The 27,929-nt window shown below is 43.0% G+C and overlaps 1 protein-coding gene across 2 annotated transcripts in view; it reads left to right on the top strand.

The window, feature by feature from the left end:
• The first annotated feature begins 1,248 nt into the window (after window positions 1-1,248).
• The window catches only part of MTF1 (metal regulatory transcription factor 1), a 34,058-nt gene continuing 7,377 nt past the window's right edge, over window positions 1,249-27,929 (top strand). The window contains exons 1-8 of one of the 2 annotated variants that reach the window (XM_077295943.1): window positions 1,249-2,271; window positions 11,423-11,661; window positions 18,559-18,690; window positions 19,994-20,067; window positions 20,171-20,298; window positions 21,572-21,649; window positions 24,841-24,943; window positions 27,294-27,835. In XM_077295943.1, coding sequence (XP_077152058.1) covers window positions 1,852-2,271; window positions 11,423-11,661; window positions 18,559-18,690; window positions 19,994-20,067; window positions 20,171-20,298; window positions 21,572-21,649; window positions 24,841-24,943; window positions 27,294-27,835 — 1,716 coding nt within the window. In that variant the 5' untranslated portion in view covers window positions 1,249-1,851. The remainder of the gene's footprint in view (window positions 2,272-11,422; window positions 11,662-18,558; window positions 18,691-19,993; window positions 20,068-20,170; window positions 20,299-21,571; window positions 21,650-24,840; window positions 24,944-27,293; window positions 27,836-27,929) is intronic. The other variant, XM_077295944.1, reaches the window with a different exon arrangement.

Here is a 27,929-nt window from a genome sequence, read left to right as displayed (position 1 = left end):
GTATAATGTTACAGGGTATATACAATAGATTCCTTGATAAGGCGTTGATCCAGGGAATTAGTCTGATTGCCGTATGTGGAGTCGGGAAGGAATTTTTTTCCCCATGGTGGAGCTTACTCTTACCACATGGGTTTTTTTTTGCCTTCCCCTGGATCAACATGTTAGGGCATGTTAGGTTAGGCTATGGGTTGAACTAGATGGACTTACAGTCTTCCTTCAACCTTAATAATAACTATGTAACTATGATATATACTATATATAGGAGGAGATGACATACAGGTATATACTATATACAGGGGAGATGACACACAGCAGGTATATACTATATACAGGGGAGATGACATACAGGTATATACTATATACAGGAGATGACATACAGGTGTATACTATATATAAGGGAGATGACAAACATGTATATACTGAGGTGAAAATGAGAGGTGTGAGGTGAAAATGAAAAGGTGTGAGTGCAAAATGAGAGGAGTGAGGGAAAATAGTGGAGTGATCGGAAAATGACAGATGTGAGGTCGAAATGACAAGTGTTAGGGGGGAATGAGAGTAGTGAGGGGGAAAATAAGAGGAGTGAGGGGGAAAATGAGAGGTGTGAGGGAGAAAATGAGAGATGTGAGGGGGAAAATGAAAGATGTGATGGGGAAAATGAGAGGCGTGATGGGAAAATAAGAGAAGTGAGGTGCTATAACTAACCACAGATATTTACTATGCCCAGGCAACGCCGGGCTCTTCAGCTAGCTTAGATTTACAATCTCCATGCTTTTCTCATGGTCAACTTTATGTGGCCTGTTCAAGAGTTGGAACAGCCAAAAATCTGTTTGTCTTTGCACCTGAAGGAAAAACTAAGAATGTCATTTATCAAAAGGCTCTCGAATAAGTAGTAGAAGATTACTTCACATTACTTGGCCAATTTAGTTAAATCTGTGTGGAATATCTCTGGTGTTGAACTATATGTTGTAAAATGCTTCTATTAGCTTAGTTTTTGCCTTTTAATAATTACATTTCTATTTGTTTTGTGGTTTTTTTGTGCAGAATAAATTTTTGTTAACACATTCTATTTTGCTAACAGCAGTTATTACCCCGGGCAAAGCCGGGTAGTACAGCTAGTATAAATATATAAAGAAATGTATTATTTGCATATAGTATATTAGTGTGAAGTTGACATGCTCTAATCATTTTCTCTGGGCGCATGTCCGTGTGCGCGGCTGTATAGGCATGTGTCACATCTAGAATGACTTCCTCTCCATGCAGGGCTGTGACCAGAGCAGTGACACGTGACACACACAGCACGTCCCATGACCACACTGAACGCCTTCACTCATGTTTGTCCCTCTCGGCGGTCCGTCTTCTTCCTAGCAGCGAATGAAGGGAGCGGATCAGGAAGTGGCGCTGCTCGGGCATGAGCTGAGGACCCCGGAGCAGGGCTAGCGAGCAGCGGCAGGTTTGGCTGTCCGTTTGCCTTCGTATTGGTCGGAGCCATTGCTGTAGAGTGAGAAGTTGTGTGTGCAGTGCCGCTGTGCGAGCTCTCAGCCGTGTGTATGGGGAGCAGTGGCCCCTGAAGTCCTGTGTCAGCGCCAGACATTAGTAGCTGATTGTCGGTGGCTCCTGCCTCACCATGCTCCTCCATAGCCTGGACGTGGTCAGCTACTGGTCATGTCCCACCCTCCCTCCTTACCTCCATGTGACTGCCCTGAGCTCTGTGGAGGAGCTGGAGGCAGCCTGAGCTGGCCAGGACCTCCTATGCCATGTGTAGCCCCCCTATGAGGATGTGAATGTGACCCTTCTGACCGCCAGAATACTCGTTTCTCCAGGATAAGAGCGTGATCTATCCAGCTTTGTGCCATGGGAGAAAATAGCCCAGAACTGGCCCTTATGTCTGAGGAGGAGGAGGAGGGCATGTGCCCAAATGCCAAGATGAGGAAGTGGTTCCTGGATAAAGGCGGGCGAGAGGTGCCCACAGTCTATGATACCACCACCGTCCTCATAGAGCAGGACCAGCAGCCATCAGAGGAAGATGATGACGATGAGGAGGAGGATGAGAGTAACATTAGCTCCAAGCTTCCATTCCTTGATGCGGCTAATGAAGAAGGCCTATTGCTTATGTCCGAACAGGATGCCATGTCCCAAGGATACGTTCAGCACATCATTTCACCGGACCAGATTCACCTCACCATTAACCCTGGTTCAACTCCTATGCCCAGGAACATCGAGGGGGCCACACTGACTCTTCACTCCGAGTGCCCGGAAACCAAGCAGAAGGAGGTAATGCAGACACTAAACCTCACTAATATCTGGATATGTTTATCGGCCCCTTTTTAAGGGGTTGTACACTTCAAAGAAACTTTGAAATGCAAATATACCCAACTTTCTGCAACCTCTAGGTGCCAGGTCCTGGCATTCCACTTCCAGTTAGTGCTTGGTGCAGGAGACCTCTTCAGATGCTTGCATGTTATCAGTGCAGTCTATGAAGGGGGCTGGCAGACTGGTCATTTTAGTTGCTAAGCCAGCTGCCATCTCACACACCGAGAAGGGGGCTAGCTTTGCTATAGAAATGAGCCAGTCTACCAGCCCCTTCTATACACACACCACTGATGGTGGTTGGTAAGTTGTACATCGATCTATGTTAAACACATCTAAACACTTTTGTTACTGGCCATCTGCTTAAAATGCACCATGAATCCATTAGGCCGAATACAGCAACACTGATTGTGGGGGCCTTTAGCATGCCCCTATCAGTAGTACAGTGCCCTTCCTGGACGTTCTCTAGATGCCCTTATTTAAAATTCCTCTGTCTATATCTGGTTATAGGTAATAATTTTCTTTATTACTAAAAGGTATACAGCATTCATCTTTACTGCGGTCTTGCCTTCATTATTAGCCTTTCCTCTTATTATAGTTAGTATATTCGATTTATTGTTTCTTCAGCTACTTTTTTGTCAAATATTATGCAACCTAGTTTACATAGGTTTTCTCAAAACCACGGGGTATCCTTTACCCATCTCCAGCAATCTCAAGACTGACAATCCAGAGCCCCTTTTTGAATAGAGCAGAGGGGTACATTTTTGGCCTCTGCTCCATTCATTGTTATTGAGACAGGAAATAGCTGAACACTGTATTCCGCTTTCCCTGGCATTCCCATACACAGTGGAGTAGAGGCTGAGGATGACCACTTCTGCTTTATTCATTGTTAGGCTGGGGTCACACAAGCGTATATTCTCTCATCTGAGAGAATCGTGTCGATTATGCTAATCACATTCTCGTCAAACTGTGATCGGATTCTCTCAGATGAGAAGAAGATGGAGTAAAACATTTCTCCATTTCCTCTGTTGTCAGTCCTTGGAATCAGACTGCACTCAGATCTCATCCAAGTGCAGTCCCAATATTTTCCAGGGACTCATCGACTTGCTTGGGCAAGTACAATCTGAATATCAACTCAAACATTCTGTGATTATTTATTTATATTATTTTTTTTCCTCCGACCTGCTTTGTCTAAGGTAAAAAATTTGACATGCACGGCCCCATAGAATAACATTTTTATTAATGTGATCCGTTGCTTTGTCGGATCGCACTCAGACGGATAATACGGACTGTGCACGAGCCTTTAGTGAGACGGTAGGAAATAACTGAGTGCTGTATTCATCTTTCTCTGGCTTTCCCTGACAGTGAGTGCAGCGGAGGCTGAGCATGTCCACTTATGCTCCATTTAAAGGGAACCTGTCAACCCCAAAATCGAAGGTGAGGTAAGCCCACCGGCATCAGGGGCTTATCTACAGCATCCTGGAATGCTGTAGATAAGCCCCCGATGTATCCTGAAAGATGAGAAAAAGAGGTTAGATTATACTCACCCAGGGGCGGTCCCGGTCCGATGGGCGTCGCGGTCCGGTCTGGGGCCTCCCATCTTCTTACGATGACGTCCTCTTCTTGTCTTCACGCTGCGGCTCCGGCGCAGGCGTACTTTGTCTGTCATATTGAGGGCAGGGCAAAGTACTGCAGTGCGCAGGGAAAGGTCAGAGAGGCCCAGCATCTGCGCACTGCAGTACTTTGCTCTGCCCTCAACAGGACAGATAAAGTACGCCTGCACCGGAGCCACAGTGTGAAGACAAGAAGAGGACGTCATCGTAAGAAGATGGGAGGCCCCGGACCGGACTGCGACGCCCATCGGACCGGGAACGCCCAGGTGAGTATAATCTAACCTCTTTTTCTCATCTTTCAGGTTACATCGGGGGCTTATCTACAGCATTCCAGGATGCTGTAGATAAGCTCCTGATGCCGGTGGGCTTAGCTCACCTTCGATTTTGGGGTTGACGGGTTCCCTTTAAATGGAGCATAAGTGGACATGCTCAGCCTCCGCTGCACTCACTGTCAGGGAAAGCCAGAGAAAGATGAATACAGCACTCAGTTATTTCCTACCGTCTCACTAAAGGCTCGTGCACAGTCCGTATTATCCGTCTGAGTGCGATCCGACAAAGCAACGGATCACATTAATAAGGTTCCCTTTAAGAAGTGGCACTGCAGGAGCCCTGTTCTTGGAATTCTTGAGTATTTTTCTCAGGATTGCTAGGGGCATCAGTGATTAAACATCCAGCGATCCGCACAATAATCCCTATCCTATGGATAGCAGGTAACTTCTGTTTTTTGGAAATCCCTTTTAGGCTACGTTCACATTTGCGGTCCGCGCCGCAGCGTCGGGCGCCGCAGCGGCGCCGCATGCGTCATGCGCCCCTATATTTAACATGGGGGCGCATGGACATGCGGTGCACTTGCGTTTTGCGCCGCATGCGTCACTGCGGAGCACGCGTCCGGGCGCAGAGGACGCAGCAAGTTGCATTTTTGCTGCGTCCAAAATCAATAGAAAAAAGGACACATGCGGCGCAAAACACAGCGTTGTGCATGCGTTTTGCCGCATTTTTGTTTGCAAATGTGAACGTAGCCTTAGCCCATTTTTTTTTCACATGCCAGTTAGTCGCTGGTTATGACAGTTGGTCTCGGTGGCAAATATTTAATATGTTGCTGGCACCACTGAGATCCTTCCCAAAATGTTAATCCTCTCAGTGGTGCTATATAGATCTTTAAGGCAACATCATTCAATACCACGACTTGTGTACAAAAAAAGCCCTCCTATGTCGGTGTTGGCAGAAAATTTAAAAGTTATGGCTATTTGAAAAGGTGGAGATTAAAAAAAAAAACTTTGTCTTTAAGGGGTCAAGTCACTACTTGTTTTTAGCGCTCATACATCCCCCCAAGGGACACCCTGCACTGTGACATAGAATTACTTTACAGTGGCTGTAACTTTCTGGTGTGTACAACAGCTTAAGGCCGGGGTAACACTTTCGAGTTCAATGAACTCAACCTATAGTAAAAATATCGCAGATAAAATATTCTTGCCAGCCGCACCAAAAGCTGACAATGGGTTTTGCCTTACGAAGCCTTGACTGGCTGAACAAAATACTGTATGTGTGTGTGATACATGGTGGTGATCCAGATGAATGGCCCTCTTTGATTGGTTAGAGGAGACTCTCTTCTTCAATGCCAACATAGGACATTTGTTATATCCACGAAAACAATCTCTGGAATACAGAATACCGTGCCTGACTCTAAGAGATAGCTGTCCTAACGGGGAAATTTATTCACAACTATAGAAAAAGTTGTATCCAGTAGTTACCAGGAATCATTTTCCAACAAGTCTTGGAGTTCCCGGAGGTGCTGAGCACTTGTTGGCTGGTTTGCCTTCACTCTGCTAAATGTGCCTTATTTAGAATAAATCACCAGTAAGCAAAGCACCTCCAAACCATCACACCTACTCCTGAATGCTTCACAGCAAGCACAACTAAAGTAGAAACGTTCCACTCACCTCTCTGCGACTCAAAGACTTGCTAGTTGGTACCAAAAATCTAAAAACGTTGACTCCTTAAACAAAGTACAAATTTCCTCTGGTCTAATGTCCAGTTCTTGTGTTAGTTGCTCCAAACAAATGCATGTAGAGTAGCTGCAGAGACACCATCACGTGTTTCTCAACGCAAGCAGTGAATAGCCAGGCCTTTCACCGGGAAGGAACAACCACAGGAAGGGCAGCATCCAATAAAGGAAAACATCCAATACAGGAAAACCACCTATGCCAAGCATGGTATCCATCCACAGACAGCTGTTTTGGGGTTTTTGCCCCTCATCAGTGTGGAGTAGGAATCTGGCTATTAGGAGCAGTGCCTAGTAAAAAGGCTGTAAAGGCACAGATGATTGGCCTCGGGGAGACCAAAACATCCAACACCGCGGAGACACCATCACGTGTTTCTCAACGCAGTGATCCAGAACACTGCCGCCATCCCTTATGGGAAATATGCAAATGCATGTAGAGTAGCTGCGGAGACACCATCACGTGTTTCTCAACGCAAGCAGTGAATAGCCAGGCCTTTCCCCGGGAAGGAACAACCACGGGAAGGGCTGCATCCAATAAAGGAAAACATCCAATACAGGAAAACCACCTATGCCAAGCATGGTATCCATCCACAGACAGCTGTTTCGGGGTTTTTGCCCCTCATCAGTGTGGAGTAGGAATCGGGCTATTAGGAGCAGTGCCTAGTAAAAAGGCTGTAAAGGCACAGATGATTGGCCTCGGGGAGACCAAAACATCCCAACACCGCGGAGACACCATCACGTGTTTCTCAACGCAGTGATCCAGAACACTGCCGCCATCCCTTATGGGAAATATGCAAATGCATGTAGAGTAGCTGCGGAGACACCATCACGTGTTTCTCAACGCAAGCAGTGAATAGCCAGGCCTTTCCCCGGGAAGGAACAACCAGGGGAAGGGCAGCATCCAATACAGGAAAACCACCTATGCCAAGCATGGTATCCATCCACAGACAGCTGTTTCGGGGTTTTTGCCCCTCATCAGTGTGGAGTAGGAATCTGGCTATTAGGGAAAGGCCTGGCTATTCACTGCTTGCGTTGAGAAACACGTGATGGTGTCTCCGCAGCTACTCTACATGCATTTGCATATTTCCCATAAGGGATGGGGGCAGTGTTCTGGATCACTGCGTTGAGAAACACGTGATCGTGTCTCCGCGGTGTTGGATGTTTTGGTCTCCCCGAGGCCAATCATCTGTGCCTTTACAGTTGCTCCAAACAAGTCTCTTGTGATCCCCTAGTGGCCCCTTTACATCATTACTACTATAAGGGTGTGTGTTTTAATTTGTGCATTTGTGTGTATATATGCACATGTGTAGGCAGATTTTATTATGTTGGAAGTACAGTTGATACGTCTATATACTTGCACATTGTTGAAACACTGGACAATACCAGGAAGCAACGTAGGCAGTGCACGTAGTGTGTATATATAAAAGTACCTGTCTGCTCCCACCAAAAAAAGTTACCGTATACACTCGAGTAGAAGCCGACCCGTGTATAAGCCAACCCCCCTAATTTTGCCTCAGAAAACTGGGAAAGCTTAATGACTCGAGTTATAAGCCTAGGGTGGAAAATGCAGCCGCTACCGGTAAATTTCAAAAATAAAAATAGATACCAATAAAAGTAAAATTAATTGAGACATCAGTAGGTTAAGTGTTTTTGAATATCCATATTGAATCAGGAGCCCCATATAATGCTCCATACAGTTCATGATGGCCCTATAAGATGCTCCATATTAAAATATGCCCCATATAATACTGCACAAAGGTTAATAATGGCCCCATAAGATGCTCCATAAAGATATTTGCCCCATATAGTGCTGCACAAACGTTGAATATGGCCCCATAAGATGCTCCACAAAGATATTTGCCCCATATAGTGCTGCACAAACGTTGAATATGGCCCCATAAGATGCTCCATAGAGATATTTGCCCCATATGCTGTTGCTGCGATTAAAAAAAAAATAAAAATGACATACTCGCCTCTCCTCGCTCAGGTCCCCGGCACTTGCAATACTCACCGGTCCTCGTTCCGGCGCCGCAGTGTCTTCCGTGTCCTCTGCACTAACGTTCAGGCAGAGGGTGCGGACTAACCACGTCATCGCGCCCTCTGACCTGAAGGTCACTGCAGAGGACGCGGAAGACGGAGCGGCGCCCGGAACGAGGACAGGTGACTATCGCGCAGTGCTCCCCATTATACTCACCTGCTCCTGGCGCGGTCCTTGGCAACTTCCCTGATGGTCTTCTCCGGGCGCTGACAGCTTCTTCCAGCGTTGAGCGGTCACAGTTACCGCTCATTACAGTAATGAATATGCGGCTCCACCCCTATGGGAGTGGAGTCGGGTCCATATTCATTACTGTAATGAGCGGTACCATGTGACCGCTCAACGCTGTAAGAAGCTGTCAGCGCCCGGAGATACAGGGACCGCGCCAGCAGCAGGTGAGTATGTCACAGCCACCGCTCCCCCTCCCCCGCCGACCTCCCTGGAACAGTGACTCGAGTATAAGCCGAGAGGGGCACTTTCAGCCTAAAAAAATGGGCTGAAAATCTCGGCTTATACTCAAGTATATACTGTATATATTTAATTTCTGGTTTGTATAATATGTTATGGCATTTGTTATGCCTGATTTCTAGGAAATGAGAAGAGGAAGCAAAATCTTGCACAGTACACAAAAATAGCTGTTAAGGAAGTCGGTATTCACAAGGATTTTTTATTGCTTGCTTGTAACTTTCCATCTAGAAGGAGAAAGATGGAGTATTACGGAACTAATCACAATTAATTTAAAAACTCTCTGTATGTGCGCTTACATCTTTCACAGACAAGTCTTGTACATGGCCAGTCCGCTCCTCCATTACTAAGAAGTCAATGTTTGAATCAATATGCAAAGCAGGCTGTAGTGTTTTTGGCCCATGGAAGCTCTTCCAATTCAATTTTCCACTCCTTGTCCGACAGCTCCTTTGTTGTGTGACTTCAAGCAGAGGAGCAGTAGTCAAGGAGAAGGCGCTGAGCGGTGACTACGGGCAGTGACCACGCGTTGGGACCAGTTTCTAAGGGCCAAAAGTCTTTCAGCTCGTTTGCATATTGATTCAAACGCTGCTTTTTCAGTAATGGAGGAGCCGGCCGGCCCCATGTAAAGGTACCGCTGAACCTGTCTTAGCAAGAACTACATGCACAAAAGAGTTTGGGGACTGGGGGTTCTTCTGACAGATTTCCTATAAGTGCCAAGCTGCTACCTAGTCTATTGCACCTCATTAAATCATATGCAGTCATGAGGAAAACTAAGTACACCCTCTTTTTAATTCTATGTTATTAAAAAAAAATCTTGTCCTTAGAAGTTAGATGGTATTGGTTAAATGCATCCTCAAATGAACAACAATACATGAGAAATTACATTGTGTAATTTCTTATTTAACAAAAACTAAGTACACCCCATGAATCCATAGCTTGTGCAATTACCTTTAACAGCTGTTAAGTACAGTAAACTATTGAGAATTAAGTCTGTCAGTCTCTCACATCGCCCTGGATTATTTTTGGACCACTCTTCTTTACAACGTTGCTTAACCTATCGCCAATCTGGAGCTGCCCTTCTCTTATTCATTAAGAGTGGGCAACCCCAGACTGGTGATTTTTCTAAATAAAAGTTAGTCCAAAACGCACAGAAGGCGACGTAATGCCCCGTGAAAGGGCCGGCTGTATAGCAAAAGTCGGGCCCAAACGTTTAAAGTCTTGTGCATTCTCTTAAGCATTTTGCGATAAATCCGTGCTGCCGCACAGTTTATTAAGCAGTGAGTAAAGAGTAACATCCTCAGGTTAAGTTCACACTTGTCTTTGCTGCATTGTTTTTTTTAATGCAAATTATAAGCTGCATTTTACAGTGCCAGCAAAAGCTATTAGATTTCAGAAATCTCATGCGCAGACACTTCTTTTTTTTTTTTCTCCGAGTGAGTTGGAAAACTGCGTATTTGAAACAGGCAACATGTCACTTTCAGTATTTTTGCACCATTTTTTCACCCATAGAAAGCAATACGCAGCAAAAAATGCAGGTATTAGGTTTTGCTGTGCTTTTGGTGCAGAAAACTCAGGAACATTAGGCACTAAACTGTATCAGCATGCACAAGAGATGTATGTACCTGAAAAATGCAGCAAGACCTGCTTCTCTACTGCCAAGAAAGCATGTTTTGCCTGCAGAAAAAAACCGCAATGTGTGAACATAGCCTTAGAGCAGTTGCCGTCACTGCATAGTAAACCATGTATCAATGCTAGGTTAGTGCAAAGAGTGATATCTCATGCTTTCACTGTCAGAGTGGCCATGGAGGCTTGTGGGATCCCATTCTGCATGCTGGAATCCCACGACCTGGAAGTTTGGGCCCATCTTTTCCTTGAAAGTTAAGTCCTTTAGTGGGGTATTTGGCAGTGTTCTTAGTAACTATTAAATAACTAGATGGTGGCCCGATTCTAACGCATCGGGTATTCTAGAATATGTATGTACCAATCGCGACCAATCAGAGACGCTCCGTTCCCAGTAACGCCTTGCAGCAATAACCCGTGATGTAGCTGTCTCGCGAGACCGCTATGTCTTCTTTGGTCATTGCCGCAATGGATTCTTGGGACCGGGAGTGGGAAAGGCTGGCGCGGATGCCGGAAGGTGAGAATATAATGTTGTTTTTTCTTTTTGTTTTATTATTTTTAACATTTTATCTTTCTACTATTGATGCTGCATAGGCAGCTTCAATAGTAAAAAGTGAAGCGGTGTGTAAATCCTGCCCCAATATCGCTGATTGGTCGCACCGGCCAGGCGCGACCAGTGACGAGGGATTTCCGTTACAGACAGACGGAAGTTACAGACAAACAGATGGAGGTGGACCTTAGACAATTATATATATATATACAGTGTGTATATGTGTGTGTGTATATATATATATATATATATATATATATATATATGTATATATATGTGTGTGTGTGTATATATATATATATATGTGTATATATATGTGTATATATATATATACATATATATATATATATATATGTATATATATGTGTATATATATGTATATGTGTATATATATATATATATGTATATATATATATATATATATGTGTGTGTATATGTGTATATATATATGTATATGTGTATATATATATATATATATATATATATATATATATATATATATATATATATATATATATATGTATGTATATATATATATGTGTGTGTGTCACCGCAGATTGAGGTACTCCTCACGTTTGTAGGCATTTGTTAATGCACAGCATTTCACATTTCAGTTGGGGTGAGGTCTGGACTTTGTCTGGCCCATTGCAACACTTTGATTCTTTTATTTCTCAGCCATTATTATATACGGTAGATTTGCTCATAATCACTGGAGGTGGAAAGACAAATGGCCATTTTAAGGGGACTTCTCAGACTACCTAAGTCTGTACCTCTTATAGAAAGTGTAATAAATGATTGGCTAATGTGTATAGCTTCTTCTTGTTTTGCAGGTGAAGCGCTATCAGTGCACGTTTGAAGGCTGCCTTCGTACATACAGCACAGCGGGCAATCTGCGCACCCACCAGAAAACACACCGAGGGGAATACACTTTTGTATGCAATCAGGAGGGCTGTGGGAAGGCGTTTCTTACCTCATACAGCCTCAAGATCCATGTCCGAGTGCACACTAAGGAAAAGCCTTTTGAATGTGATGTGCAAGGCTGTGAAAAAGCCTTTAATACCCTATACAGGTGAGAATGGCATGTGGTGTCCAAGGACATCTAAATAAAGTAAATGTTTATTTTTTTCAAAAAGTTTTTCAGATTAAAGCTGGACTTTACAGAGACATACACTCAAAATAAGCCTTTCTTATATCATAGAGGGTAACGGTTGTTTAGGAACAGAAACTTTACTTAGTGGTCTTTATTTAAAGGGCCACTGTCACCCCCCTCCAGCCGTTATAAACTAAAAGATTAGGGCAATCACATGGCAGTGACGTCATCGCAGGTCCTACAGCTATTTGCTGTGCAGCAGATCCATCCTGGTGTTCTGTGGATGTCTTTTGTTCTCTGGTATCAGCCATTACATCAGACGGCCAGAGCTTACTGCGTCTGCGCAGGACACCAGTACACAGCGCAGGCGCCGGATTTGAAACGATAACAGCGCTGAGGGGGCGGCGCCGAAAGCGCAGGAAGATGTGAGTGACGGCAGAGGAGCTGGCCAAGCTGGGGAGTGAGGACCCGCCTACCTGGCTAAAGACAGGAATTGTGGCTAAGTATAAAAACGTTTTATTTGGGGTATGCTTGAACCTATAACTAAAAGAGCCACCTTGTTAGAATGCAGCATTACTGCTGCACAAGGTGGCTCTTTTAGTTTATAACGGCTGGAGGGGGGTGACAGTGGCCCTTTAAAGAATCAGTGATGGGCGAAGAATCAACCACACATGGTTCAGGCTTGAATGTTTAAATCGGCTGTCGATGAGCAACATTGCTTTTCCTCATGGGGTTTGTATAATGCAGAACTTCAGTTTAGACGACCCCAACTCTCTCGTGTTCCCCACCACCCCAAACAAGACATATTACTTCCATAGGTAAAGCTGGCTCTGTGATTACTGCAGATCTAACTGTTGTTCAGTCGACTGTCTGTTATCCTTGCCATGTGTAAGTAAAGCAAGGTGTATCTTCTAAATATACAATAATTTGTGTGCCCAGCCTATAGATCAACTTGTTGTTTGTTTCTCAATTTAATGACTGGTGATTTTTAATGACTGTGTCATGTATGTAATGAATGTAGAGGAACAAAGCAAAGGAGAACAGCTCAACAAATAAATTGCCCTTTTCATCTCTGGGTAATATGGAGTCATTTATTATGGATAATTATAGCTGTTACTGTCTCCAGTTTGTCCTTGCCTGCATGTTGCTTTTTTTTTTCTTTTTCTCTGTATAGATTAGTTACAATTTTCTACATTGTTTCAGCTGACACCTACCTAAACATGGTGACCTTTCCTCTGTTCCAGCGCAGTGTTCTGTTTTAGAAATATACAGTGTCATGTAAAAGTTAGGGCACCTCTGGTCAAAATTACTGTTGTTGTGAACAGGTAAGCAAGTTGAAGATGAAATGATATCTAAATGGGCTAAAATTAAAGATGACGTATTTCCTTTTGTATTTTAAGCAAGCATATCGTATTTTTTGGACTATAAGACGCATCTAAGCTTTAGAGGAGGAATAAAAAAATTGAAGTAAAAAATGTGGTCATGACTCACTGTTATGAGAGAGGATCTTCTGCTGACACTCTTATAGTGTAATGTCCGCCAATATCCCCTATCCTGGTATATATGTCCCCACCCAGGTATATATGGCACCCTATCCAGTATCCATGGCCACCATCATGGTGCACACTTGAAAATAAAATGATTCTACTCACCTTTCTTCCTCTCCCTCGCAATGCTATGTACTAAGCTGATGCCAGCAGCTGATTTCAACATGTAAAAGCACATGACTTCACTGCCTTGTGCCCTCACACTCAGAGATCAGCTGCTGGAGTATACACTGCTCTCCACACCCTGGACTATGGGCGTGGGGAGCAGTGAATATTCATTCTGTTTAATTGCAGGCACAAGGTTAGTTGCAGACACCGGCTTCCTGGAGCTGCTGGGTGATCACGTGTCCCCGCTATTGAATGAATATTCACTGCTCCCACGCCCATAGTCCCTCCCACCTCTATGCTCCGACTTCAGTGCAAAGAGGTGGGAGGGACTATGACCGTGAGGAGCAGTGAATATTAATTTTCTTTAGCAGCGGGTACAGTGTTGGCTGCAGTCGCCGACTCCTGCCTGCTGTGACCCACTGCTCTGCCTCTGCTGACCTCCCTCCTCCACCCATCCTCAGCCACACTGTAAGATAAGGTACATCTGAACTATATGACGCACCCCCTACTTTCCTTCAAAATTTTGGAGGAAAAAAGTGTGCTTATAGTCCGGAAAATAGGATGTCTATAATATAGCTGTATGAAAAAGTCTTTGCCCCCTTCCTGATTTCCTATTCTTCTGTATGTTTGTCACATTTAAATGTTTCAGATCACCAAGCAAATTTAAATATTAGACAAATGTAACACAAGTAAACACTTAGAATGCAGTTTTTAAATTAAGTCTTTATTATTATTATTAAGGAAAAAAGAAATCCAAACCTACAGGGCCCTGTGTGAAAAAGTGATTGCCCCCTAAACCTAATAACTCTTTGGGCCACCCTTAGCAGCAACAACTGCAATCAAGCGTTTGCGACAACTGGCAATGAGTCTTTTACAATTCTCTGGAGGAATTCTGGCCCACTCATCTTTGTAGAATTGTTTTAATTCAGCCACATTGGAGGGCTTCCAAGCATGAACTGCCTTTTTAAGGTCATGCCACAGCATCTCAGTCGGATTAAGGTCAGGACTTTGACTAGGCCACTCCAAATTCTTAATGTTGTTTTTCCTAAGCCATTTAGAGGTGGACTCGCTTTTTTGTTTTGGATCATTGTCCTGCTGCATAACCCAAGTGTGCTTCAGCTTGAGGTCATGACAGATGGCCGGACATTCTCCTTCAGGATTTTTTGGTAGACAGCAGAATTTATGGTTCCATTTACCACAGCAAGTATTCCGGGTCCTGAAGCAGCAAAACCTCCCCAGATCATCACACAACCGCCACCATATTTTACTATTGCTATGATGTTCCTTTTCTGAAATGCTGTCACATCAAGCCAGATTTATTGGGATATACACCTTCCAAAAAGTTCAACTTTTGTCTCGTCAGTCCACAGAGTATTCTCCCAAAAGTCTTGGGGGTCATGAAGATGTTTTCTGGCAAAAATGAGACGAGCCTTTATGTTCTTATTGCTCAGCAGTGGTTTTTGTCTTGAAACTCTGCCATGCAGGCCATTTTTCCCCAGTCTTTCTTATGGTGGAGTCATGAATACAGACCTTAACTGAGGCAAGTGACGCATGCAGTCTTTGGATGCTGATGGTAGTCTTTTGTGACCTCTTGGATGAGTCGTCTCTATGCTCTTGGGGTAATTTTTGTCAGGAGGCCACTCATGGGAAGGTTCATCACTGTTCCATATTTTCGCCATTTGTGGATAATGGCTCTCACTACGATTAGCTGGAGTCTCAAAGCTTTATAAATGGCTTTATAACCTTTGGATCGTGGCATGATGTGTAGCTTTTGAGGAACTTTTAGTCTATATAACTGTCTGGCTGGTCCTCTTTAACCCCTTCACGACATGCGCCGTACTAGTACAGCGCATGTCGTGTCTCCCCCTTTGATGTGGGCTGCAGCGGTGAGCCCACATCAAAGTCGCGACATGTTAGCTGTTTTGTACAGCTGACATGTGCGCGCAATAGCAGTGAGTGAAATCGCAATTCACCTGCCGCTATTAACCTGTTAAATGCCGCTGTCAAACGCTGGCCGGAATTGAGCGCATCGCCGACCCCCGTCACATGATCGGGGGTCGGCGATGCGTCAGGATGGTAACCATAGAGGTCCTTGAGACCTCTATGGTTACTGATGCCAGCCTCCTGTGATGGCTCCCCTGTGGTTGGCGCTCATAGCAAGCCTGCATTTCAGCTACATAGCAGAGATCTGATGATCGCTGCTATGTAACTGAGCCGATCGAGTGGTGCCTTCTTCTAGCCTCCCATGGAGGCTATTGAAGCATGGCAAAAGTAAAAAAAAAAAATCTTTTTAAAAATATGAAAAAAAAAAATATATATCTATATAAGTTTAAATCACCCCCCTTTCGCCCCATCCAAAATAAAACAATAAACAAAAAATCAAACCTACACATATTTGGTATCTGCTCGTTCAGAATCGCCCGATCTATCAATTAAAAAAAAGCATTAACCTGATCGCTAAACAGCGTAGCGAGAAAAAAATGAGAAACTCCAGAATCATGTTTTTTTTGGTCGCCGTGACATTGCATTAAAATGCCATAACAGGCGATCAAAAGAACGTATCTTCACAAAAGTGGTATAATTAAAAACATCAGCTCGGCACGCAAAAAACAAGCCCTCACCCGACCCCAGATCATGAAAAATGGAGACGCTACGGGTATCGGAAAATGGCTTCTTTTTTTTTTTTTTTTTTTTTTTTTAAGCAAAGTTTGGAAATTTTTTTTCCCCACTTAGATAAAAAAATAACCTAGACATGTTAGGTGTCTATGAACTTGTAATCACCTGGAGAATCATAATGGCAGGTCAGTTTTAGCATTTAGTGAACCTAGCAAAAAAGCCAAACAAAAAACAAGTGTGGGATTGCACTTTTTTTTGCAATTTCACCACACTTGGAATTTGTTTCCCGTTTTCTAGTTCAAGACATGATAAAACCAATGGTGTCGTTCAAAAGTACAACTCGTCCCGCAAAAAATAAGCCCTCACATGACTATATTGACGGAAAAATAAAAAAGTTATGGCTCTGGGAAGGAGGGGAGCAAAAAACGAAAAAGGGCCGTGGCATGAAGGGGTTAAGTGATTTATTGATAAGAACAGGAGTGGTAGCAATCAGACCTGGGTGTGGCTAGAGAATTTGAACTCCGCTTCCCAAAGATGTGATAAACCACAGTTAATTTATGTTTTGAGGGGGAGGGCAATCACTTTTTCTCACAGGGCGTTTTGGATTTATTTTCCAATTTATAATAAAGACCTTCATTTAAAAACTGCATTTTGTGTTATCTTTGTCTAATTGTTTTGGTGATGTGAAACATTTTAAGTGTGACAAACATGCAGAAGAATAGGAAATCAAGGAAGGGGGCAAATGCTTTCACACATTTTAAAAATTATAAAAAGGAAAATTGGCCGATGTGCCCTGCATGGTTAGTTCCTAGTAGCACCCCCTTTGGAAAGTACTGCATCTTGTAGACATTTTTATAGCCAGCCAAGAGTCTTTCAATTCTTGTTTGAGGGATTTTCATCCATTCTTACTTTGAAATTTCTTCCAGTTCTGTGAGATTCCTGGGTCGTCTTGGATGCACTGCTATTTTGAGGTCTTGAGGCCACAAATTTTCGGTGATGTTCAGATCAGGGGACTGTGAGGGCCATTGTAAAACCTTCAGCTTGCGCCTTTTGAGGTAGTCTGTTGTATATTTTGACTTGTGTTTAGGATCTTTATCCATTTGTAGTCGCCATCCTCTTTTCAACTAAAGCTTTCTTGCAGATTATGTTTACATCAACAATTTTTTGAAATTTCATTGAATTCATTCTTCCCTAGACCCTTGAAATGTTCCCCGTGCCATTGGCTGCAACACAACCCCAAAGCATGATTGATCCACCCCATGTTTAATGGCTGGCGAGATGTTCTTTTCCTGAAATTCTGTGTCCTTTTTTCTCCACACATACCTTTCATCATTGTGGTTAAAGAGTTCTATTTTAAGCTCACCTGTCCACAGGACTTGTTTGCAAAATGCATCAGGCTTGTTTAAATGTTGTTTTTTGCATACTTCTGACTCTGAATGTTATGGTGAGGACACAGGAGTGATTTTCTTCTGATGACTCTTCCTTGAAGGACATATTTGTGCAGGTGTCTCTGAACAGTAGAACAATGTACCACTATTCCAGAGTCTGCTAAATCTTTGTAAGTCTTTTGCAGTCAACTGGGGGTTTTTGCAATCCTACGAGCAGCTCTCACTGAAATTTTGCTTGGTCTTCCATACTTTATCTTGACCTTCGCTGTTCCTGTTAACTGCTATTTCTTAATTACATTTTAAACTGAGGAAAAGGGCAGCTTGAAAACGCTTTACTATCTTCTTATAGCCTTCTCCTGTTTTGTGGGCATCCACCATTTTCATTTTCAAAGTGCTAGGCAGCTGCTTAGAAGAACCCATGGCTGCTGTTTTTTTGGCACAAGGAAAAATGAGGCTGGGTTTCTGTAAATTAGCATCACCTTTCCATTCCTAACGATGATGAACAAGCCATAAACCTAATAGGTATGAAACTTTGGTCAAAGTTATCTGAGCACACACATCTCCCAAGTGTGCCCAAACTTTTGCATCAGCCCATTTTCCTTTTTTATCACTTTTAAAATGAGATATATATATATATATATATATATATATATATATATATATATATATTTTTGTTCCTAAAATACAAAGCAAATGTGTCATCGTTAACTTTGGGCATTTTAGAGATCACTTCATCTTCATGTTCACAATAACAGTAATTTTGACCAGGGCTGCCTGAACTTTTACCTGCCACTGTACATTGGCTTTGGTGCTTTGTCAGAATGCTGTATGTATGTTCTTCCCGTATTTGTGTGAGTTTCCTGCAACGCCCCAAAGACATACGGATAGGGAATGTAGATTGTGAGCCCCGATGAGGACCGTGATGATGATGTCTGTAAAGCGCTGTAGATATTAATGGCGGTACATAACCAAGGTATATAAAATAAACATGACAGCTACACGTAGCTTGGAAAATACCAATGCAAACTTTTTCAAACTATTTTGGAAGTAAATGCAAGCGGACAGAAAATGGCATTTTCCATTAAGGTATGAGAATCGAATAGACCGGACTTTCTTATTGCCCTATATTCTATGAGGAAGTATATATGAAATTACGGTAAATACCATAAATAAAATGTCTAAAACCAATCTTCATGTAATGATTTGCCCCTCCGTAGGTTAAGAGCTCATAAAAGACTCCACACTGGTGAAACTTTTAACTGTGTGACAGAAGGCTGCAGCAAGTATTTCACTACCCACAGCGACTTACGGAAGCACATTCGCACGCACACTAGAGAGAAACCATTCCGGTAAGAGTATGTCTATTCGCATCCCATATTCCGTCCGTGACATTCTGATGCCAGTTTCAGACGAATGACATCTCATATAATCTCCATTGTCATTACAAGTGCTGAAATGTATGTTTTACCACGGTGACTGTCATTTGTGATGTTACTTAGTGTTTGCTGCATTGAGCCAAAATCGGAACTTTCTCCTGAATCCTGATACTGTACACATAGAATGGTTAAACTTATATGTTAACATTGTTTGTTTTGTACAGGCTATGGGTTATTCCCATAAAAAGCAAGTTATGGATAGGGTATACCTTGCTGATCTCTGGGGGCCTGACCACTTGGTCTCTCAGTGATGCTGAGATTGGAGCTTTGGAACCAAGAGTGTGGGACATCCCTATCCTTATTGTAGCAGATATCCATTCATTGTCTATGGGACTGCTGGAAATAACCTAGCACTGCACTCCGCAGAACCGTTAACAGTGAATGGAGCAGAGGCTGACCATGTGCACCTTTACTTCCTTTAATGGCTGGGCTGCTGAGCCTTGTTTTTGGTGTTCCAAAGCCCCTCTTTGGGAATCGCTGGGGTTCCCCCCAGCCATTTCACCCCTAGTGATCAACGTGTCATTGGTTAGGGGGAGATAAATGCTTTGTATGAATATATCTTGTAAAAATACAAATAAAGGTGTGTGTCACAATGTATGTAGAGATCTGTTCTATCTGTTACACAAGATGTCCTGGTAATAAATGGACATGGTCACTGTACCTGCACAATAGAGGGGGGAGGACAGCTGTAGTACACAGCCTCACTTCCACCTTAATTGCTGAGTTCAGAAATAAACTTCCATCGCCATTATTTACTGGACCAAATCCAGTGCATAAGTATAAGGATCACCGTTATGTCCAAGACTAAAACCTTTATTTATTTTTTATTTTTTTGTTTTTTTTAAGGCTTTTGTCCCCAAAATTTAACTCATAAGGGCCCTTTATAGATAGAAAAAAAATTAAAAAAAAGCTATTGGTCCCGAATGCCAAGGTGAAAAAATGTATATGGTCATAAAGTGCAAAAAAGGCTTAGTTCTAAAAAATAAAAAAGTGGTCAAAATCTGCTTTAATTATTGTTCTTTTTCTTCTTCTTTTTTTTTTTAATGCGTAAAGTTAAACCCACCATTGCCGTTACTTCCTTCTTGGTAGGATTGATGTACCACATAGGGGGTATAGTTTAAACCATCGGAGAGGTTTTTAGCGGTTTCCATTTAGAGGATATTGCTTGAATGTAGGATACGTGCATATTTTAATGTAGCCTTATTTAATGATACAGATGTGACCATGATGGATGTGGCAAGGCATTTGCTGCGAGCCACCACCTGAAAACGCACACCAGGAAACACACAGGTGAGTGGTACAGTGCTGTGCCATGGTCTGTACAAAGTTATGGATATCGTTCTATAGTGTCAGGTTTTGATCATCTTTTGTCGTCTTCTTTTTTTTTTTTCAGGGGAAAGACCGTTTTTTTGCACTAGTGATGGATGTGAGAAAACTTTCAGCACACAGTACAGCTTAAAAAGTCACATGAAGGGTCACGATCTTACTGGTGTGGATGATCCGTTCCCTCACAATGCGGAGGTACTAACTGATGCTGTATGCGCCCCATGTAGGCTTGTGGGTGTATAATTGATGAGATGAGAGCACTATATGTGTCTGATGCAGCAGGTTACAGATGGCTTTATCCCACTTATGCAGCTACAAGCATATGTACACTCACCGGCCACTTTATTAGGTACACCATGCTAGTAACGGGTTGGACCCCTTTTGCCTTCAGAACTGCCTCAATTCTTCGTGGCATAGATTCAACAAGGTGCTGGAAGCATTCCTCAGAGATTTTGGTCCATATTGACATGATGGCATCACACAGTTGCCGCAGATTTGTCGGCTGCACATCCCAAAGATGCTCCATACAAGGCAGGATGGATCCATGCTTTCATGTTGTTTACGCCAAATTCTGACCCTACCATCCGAATGTCGCAGCAGAAATCGAGACTCATCAGACCAAGCAACGTTTTTCCAATCTTCTACTGTCCAATTTCGATGAGCTTGTGCAAATTGTAGCCTCAGTTTCCTGTTCTTAGCTGAAAGGAGTGGTACCCGGTGTGGTCTTCTGCTGCTGTAGCCCATCTGCCTCAAAGTTCGACGCACTGTGCGTTCAGAGATGCTCTTAGGCCTACCTTGGTTGTAACGGGTGGCGATTTGAGTCACTGTTGCCTTTCTGTCAGCTCGAACCAGTCTGCCCATTCTCCTCTGACCTCTGGCATCAACAAGGCATTTCCGCCCACAGAACTGCCGCTCACTGGATTTTTTTTCTTTTTCGGGCCATTCTCTGTAAACCCTAGAGATGGTTGTGCGTGAAAATCCCAGTAGATCAGCAGTTTCTGAAATACTCAGACCAGCCCTTCTGGCACCAACAACCATGCCACGTTCAAAGGCACTCAAATCACCTTTCTTCCCCATACTGATGCTCGGTTTGAACTGCAGGAGATTGTCTTGACCATGTCTACATGCCTAAATGCACTGAGTTGCCGCCATGTGATTGGCTGATTAGAAATTAAGTGTTAACAAGAAGTTGGACAGGTGTACCTAATAAAGTGGCCAGTGAGTGTATATCGGAGCCAAGTTCCGCACCGTTTCAACCAGCCGCTCCGATCTGCTTTTGTATGTTTAAAAAGGTGCTTGCCACCCTACCCCTGTACCCCACTACGCCTTTCATGCTCTGAATCCTGTTTTGGCATTTTACACATTTGGTGGTAAATTTCCCCCCCAATAGGAGTGTATAAAATGTTGAAATAATGTGATAGTATAATTGCTTTTGGGCCATACTAATGATTCTGCATTTCTCTTTCAGGACCCCAATCATTGGCTCTGCATCAGTGATTTAAGCACTTTATCCACTGATTCGGAACTGCGGGAAAATCCAGATGGAGTAAGTAATTTGGGAAAGTAATTTTAAAAGGGTTTTATAAGTAAAGACATAAGTAGCGTATTATCTGAACATTGTTGATCTCTAGATCAAAGGCGTGACATGTCTAGGAAACCATTGTGCTTTGTTTTCTTCTGTCAGCTTTGCTTAGCTGTCCCTGCAGGCCACATGAATATATTGAGTATATCGAGTCAATCTGTAGATAAGGTGGCACAGTGCTTTATGATGGCTTACTTCTAGTACTTAGTGTAAAGGTACCGTCACACTCAGCGACGCTGCAGCGATATAGACAACGAGCCGATCGCTGCAGCGTTGCTGTTTAGGTCGCTGTAGAGATGTCAAACACAGCAGCTCCACAACGATGCAGGAGCGATCCAGTGACGTAACGGCGACTCACTTATCGTTCTCGCTGGTTGTTAGCTCCATGTAAAACATTGCTGATATCGTTGCTTTTGATGTCAAACATGACGATACACGCCAACCTGACGACGAAATAAAGTTCTGGACTTCTAGCTCCGACCAGCGATGGCACAGCGGGATCCAGATTGCTGCTGCGTGTCAAACACAACGAGATCGCTAACCAGGACGCTGCAACGTCACTTATCGTTGTCGTTCTCGTTGCAAAGTTGCTGAGTGTGACGGTACCTTTAATCACAGACCTCGGACAGTAATTCAATGTAATCCCAGCCAAACGAGCTATAAGCCACTTGTTCCTTTATTAAACCGTGTTAATAACCATACAGAACATAAAGCTGACACACAGGCATACAGACCTACGCGTTTTGAACTATATTGTGACTAGTGACATTTTACTGTTGAAAAACGTAGGTCGCTATGCCGTGTCAGCTTTGTGTTATCTATGGTTTTTAACACTGTTTAAATAAAGTATCCTGTTTGGCTGGAATTAAGGTACCTTCACACTGAACAACTTAACAACGATAACGATAGCGATCCGTGACGTTGCAGCGTCCTGGCTAGCGATATCGTTGTGTTTGACACGCAGCAGCGATCAGGATCCTGCTGTGACATCGTTGGTCGGAGCTAGAAGGCCAGCACCTTATTTCGTCGCTGGATCACCCGCTGACATCGCTGAGTCTGCGTGTGTGATGCTGATTCAGCGATGTCTTCACTGGTAACCAGGGTAAACATCGGGTTACTAAGCGCAGGGCCGCGCTTAGTAACCCGATATTTACCCTGGTTACCATTGTAAATGTAAAAAAAAACAAACACTACATACTTACATTCCGGTGTCTGTCGCGTTCCCCGGCGTCCGCTTCCCTGCACTGTGTCAGCGCCGGCCGGCCGTAAAGCAGAGCACAGCGGTGACGTCACCGCTCTGCTTTACGGCCGGCGCTTACACAGTGCAGGGAAGCGGACGCCGGGGAACGCGACAGACACCGGAATGTAAGTATGTAGTGTTTGGTTTTTTTTACATTTACACTGGTAACCAGGGTTTACCAGGGTGGATTGATTTAAATCACGCCGATTTAAATCATGATTTAAATCACGATTTAAATCAAAAGATTTTTTTCTATTTAAATCGGATCGATTTAAATCATGATTTTAATCATGATTTAAATCACTGATTTAAATCAAAAGGTTTTTTTTAATATAAATCACGATTAAAATGAGAAGTGAGAGCAGTGCGCATGTGCGCCCATAGTTACACGGACGAAACTAGGGGCAACGATCTAACGCCAGGGTGAGGGGGGGACCCCAAAGTAAGTAAAAATCTTTTTTGTTTTACTATATGGCAATAGGTAGGTGTTTAAAAGCAGCATGTCTTAATTGTATAAACTATTAATAGCCTCCACATTTTGTTCATACTGCCCCTTTAATTCCACACTTCTAGCTTGGTTTCACTTTTGGTTTAGTTTCTTTTTCCATTCAGTTGACATGCCCAAACTTGTTGGATAGTCAGCATCCTACAGAAACCTCTGGAAGAGCATGGCATTGTGAATGTTACACATATACAGCCTTTATTCTACTGAGTTAAACAACTCAGCTTTATCTCATGATGGAAGAACCTTTGGATGGTAAAATATTTTCCTCAAAAAGCAGTTTATTGAAAAAAATCCGATTTAAATCAAAAAAATCCGATTTAAATCAAAAAAATCCGATTTTTTTGATTTTTTTAAAAAAACATTGATTTTTATCCACCCTGGGGTTTACCCTGGTTACCCGGGGACTTCGGCATCGTTGGTCGCTGGAGAGCTGTTTGTGTGACAGCTCTCCAGCGACTACACAGCGACGCTGCAGCGATCGGCATCGTTGTCTATATCGCTGCAGCGTCGCTTAATGTGACGGTACCTTAACAAGCACTTCTGGGATGCGCAGTCCTTGCCTGAGGATTCAGAACCCATCTATCTAGTAAACTACATTGTTTCACATTGTGTCACCCTTCTATAAATGTAGGCATTGATGTTACAGCTTATTGCTTGGATACAATAACACACACTGTGATGACCCTTTAAAGAGAATATGTCAGTACGACTAACCCTCCTAAGCCGTCTATATGGGCATGTAGGTCATAGATTGTTAAATAAAATGAGATCTTGATATCGGTGATCCGATGCCTTACCTAGAAATCCACATATTTTTTTCTTAATATGTAAACAAGCTGTTAAGGTCTATGGGCCGGACACTGATCTCCGTGAGAATCTACCTCCAGAGCTTACTTTAAATGAAACTGGGATTTTCCGGTGTGCGGTATATACATCAGTTTCTCCAATTACAGCAATGTAAGTGGAAAGATTATAAACATGCTCTCATATAATAACCCCTTATTTTTCGGTCAACACAGCCATAATAGAGCCTCTGCTGACAAAGCCAGTGGAAGCACCACTATGGTGTCACAACTTATATGCCGCTGACAGTGATTGACAGAGACATTTAACAATTTAAAGCACAGCTATTGGAGGCAAGTGCTGGCTATATAACAAAGTCCTGAGCTCACTCTCCTACCTTGACCCACTCCACAATGTATATACATCCTGAAGTGTCATGGGGTTGAAGATCAACTCGCAAAAACAAACAATTTATGAAACTGGTAAAGTATCTTGTACTTTGCTGGACAAGCCAGTTAAAAGAGGAAAATTGGGGCTTTATTTTCTGCACGTAATATTTTTCTGCATTAGATATTTTTTTTCTGCATATAGATTTTATATAAATTTATTTTTCTCCATCTGGTCTAGAGCTCTGGACAAGCCCTGGGCTCATTATTAACGCAAAACCTATTTCAGTCAATGTTCCAGAGTCCTGAACACACAGAAGATAATGATTCTGCTCATCAGACAGGTAGAAGAATAACAGAAATGTTACATATAATTTGTTTGCCATATAATACATTCCACTCCTGCCACCTTCCTTGCAATGTCATTACATGGTGACTGGTGTGATTTGGCCTTTATGATCTTCAGTTCACGCTTGGTCACACACCTTAAGCCTTCAAATGGGAGTTATGCTGTATGAGTGTGGATGGCACATTCCTCTTGGGCCGTTATCAAATGTGGCCTATTAAGGAAAATGCCTCTGTTACTAGATGGGGCAGAATATTACTGATTTGTTTCTGTTGCATATTATTACCCATTATGAATGCATTTATTTAATGTAATTTTGGAAATCAAAACGCTAATTCTAAATAATTCTAAATGCTGATCCACTCTGAGGGAGGCATAATCCCAGGCTGGGGGGTAAAGCCACGTAGTACAGTAATGGTGTAGATTTGATGCAGTTTTTGTATAAACAAACGTGCATTTTCTTACTTTAGGTGGTTTGACAGTGTCATACAAGGAATATTTAAAATGGATTATTAAAGGGATACTGTCAGGTCTCCGGTGCCCCCACAACCACCAGCAGTTGTGTCTGTATATGTAAACTCCCTGCCTAACAGTCCCTGTAGTACATTACATACTTTTTCTAAAGATCTGTTTATGTATTTCTAAAGTCCGTTTATGATATCTAAGTGAGACCTTTGACTAATCAATGTGGTGTTAGTGCCCCCAGACAAGTTTGCCCTCTTAGCTATTATTACGCCCCTGTGGTCTTGATAACATAACTTACAAGCTCCAGCATCATCGCAATTGCTATACTTACCTTGCACATGCGTGCGCCTTCTTCCCCTCGCATCATTGATCATCTAAAACATAGTATGTGCATCCCGGCTTCAGAGAGGCGCACTGTGCATGATTGGAAGTGCACAACAACAAAGTACTGCAGTGCGCATGCGCCGGGGCTGCTTGACCTTTCCTGACGCCTGCACACTGAGGTACTTTGTTCTGCCCTTGTCGATGCTGGGGAGACTGTGTGGAAATATGGCGAAAATGTTTAAAATTTTGAAATTGTCAAACTTTTAATTTTTATGCCCTTAAATCAGAGATATCACAAAATAGTTAATAAATAACATTTCCCACATGTCTACTTTACATCAGCACAATTTTGGAAACAAAATTTTTGGGGGTTAAACGGTTAAAAGTTGACCAGCGATTTCTCATTTTTACAACAAAACTTACAAAACCATTTTTTTAGGGACCACCTCACATTTAAAGTCACTTTGAGGGGTGTACATGACAGAAAATACCCAAAAGTGACACCATTGTGAAAACTGCACCCCTTAAGGTGCTCAAAACCACATTCAAGAAGTTTAGTAACCCTTTATGTGCTTCCTGGGAACTAAAGCAATGTGGAAGGAAAAAATTAACATTTAACTTTTTTTTACGAACATTTTACTTCAGAACCTATTTTTTTTATTTTCACAACTGTAAAAAGAGAAAGTGAACAACAAAAATTTGTTGTGCTATTTCTCCTGAATACGCCGATACCCCATATGTGGGGGTAAACCACTGTTTGGGCGCACAGCAGAGCTTGGAAGAGAAGGAGCGCCGTTTGACTTTTTCAATGCAGAATTGGCTAGAATTGAGATCGGATGCCATGTCACGTTTGGAGAGCCCCTGATGTGCCTAAACAGTGGAAACGCTCCACAAGTGACCCCATTTTGGAAACTAGACCCCTTAAGGAACTTATCTAGATGTGTGGTGAGCAGTTTGAACCCCCAAGTGCTTCACAGAAGTTTATAACGAAGAGCTGTGAAAATAAAAAAAACTCACAATTCACAATTTTTTATTTTCCCAAGGGTAACAGGAGAAATTGGACCCCAAAAGTTGTTGTCCAGTTTGTCCTGAGTACGCCGATACCCCAAATGTGGTGGAGGACCACTGTTTGGGCACACATCGGAGCTCGGAAGGGATGTAGTGATGTTTTAAAATGCAGACTTTGATGTAATGGTCTGCGGGCGTCATGTTGCGTTTGCAGGGCCGCTGATGTGCTTAAACAGAAGAAACCCCCCACAAGTGACCCCATTTAGGAAACTAGATCTCCCAAGGAGCTTATCTAGATGTGTGGTGAGCACTATGAACCCCCAAGTGCTTCACAGAAGTTTATAACGTAGAGGCCACATCCAAATCCTGTTTTTGTGGCTGTTCAGAAGGAAGCCCAGGATGGAGTCAGGAATTGGGGCTTAGTGGTCTGGGCTGAACCCAGGCTTAGACAGAATTGCGTAAGATCAGACTGATGCGTAACTATTTAGCGCTTGTTGTAGACTAACCTTGTGGTAAAGTAAACTAATCGGTCTTTTTATACTGTTTCACAGAAGCGCTTTTGAAAAGTTGGAGTGCAGAAACGCAGGCAATAGACTGTACAGAGACCAGCACAACGGACCCTCCTTCTGTGGTTATGCCTGTTATTAACTCCAGCACTGTGTCCGAGGCTTCCCTGCAGTCTGCTCCTAGCACAGCATCCATACCTTTACCATCTGGCTCCGTAGGATGTGGGACTCAGTCATCACCCGCTGTGTCCAGCACAGCACCACAGCCTCTGGAAGTGCCTATTCCTAATGGGAGTCATTTCACAGTTACCCAGGAGAACTACATTACGCCACAGACCTCACAGCCCTTAGTAGAGGGATTAACTGTGGTTGCAGGATCCAGTCTTCCTATAGGAGCCACTTCGGACACCGTTTTGCCAACGCTGGTGCAGGCTGCCGTTTCCAGTGCCAGTACAGTACTGGGCAGCAACCCTGCAATAACGTTAACACAGACTCCCAATGCTGCCATCTTGCAACCCAGCCTAGTGATGGATGAGCAAAACATTCAGTGGATCTTAAATGGAACGTCACAAAACAATGAGCGATCAGTAAGTACTAATTCATTACAGTTGCAATTAAAATGGGGGGAAAAAAACTTTTATCTGGGATCTGTTTATCCAGAACCAAATTCAAACACAGAAC

This window comes from Ranitomeya variabilis, chromosome 3, assembly GCF_051348905.1.
Source record: "Ranitomeya variabilis isolate aRanVar5 chromosome 3, aRanVar5.hap1, whole genome shotgun sequence".
In the NCBI taxonomy this organism is placed as follows: Eukaryota; Metazoa; Chordata; class Amphibia; order Anura; family Dendrobatidae; genus Ranitomeya; species Ranitomeya variabilis.
This window is presented reverse-complemented; position numbering and strand designations above follow the sequence as displayed.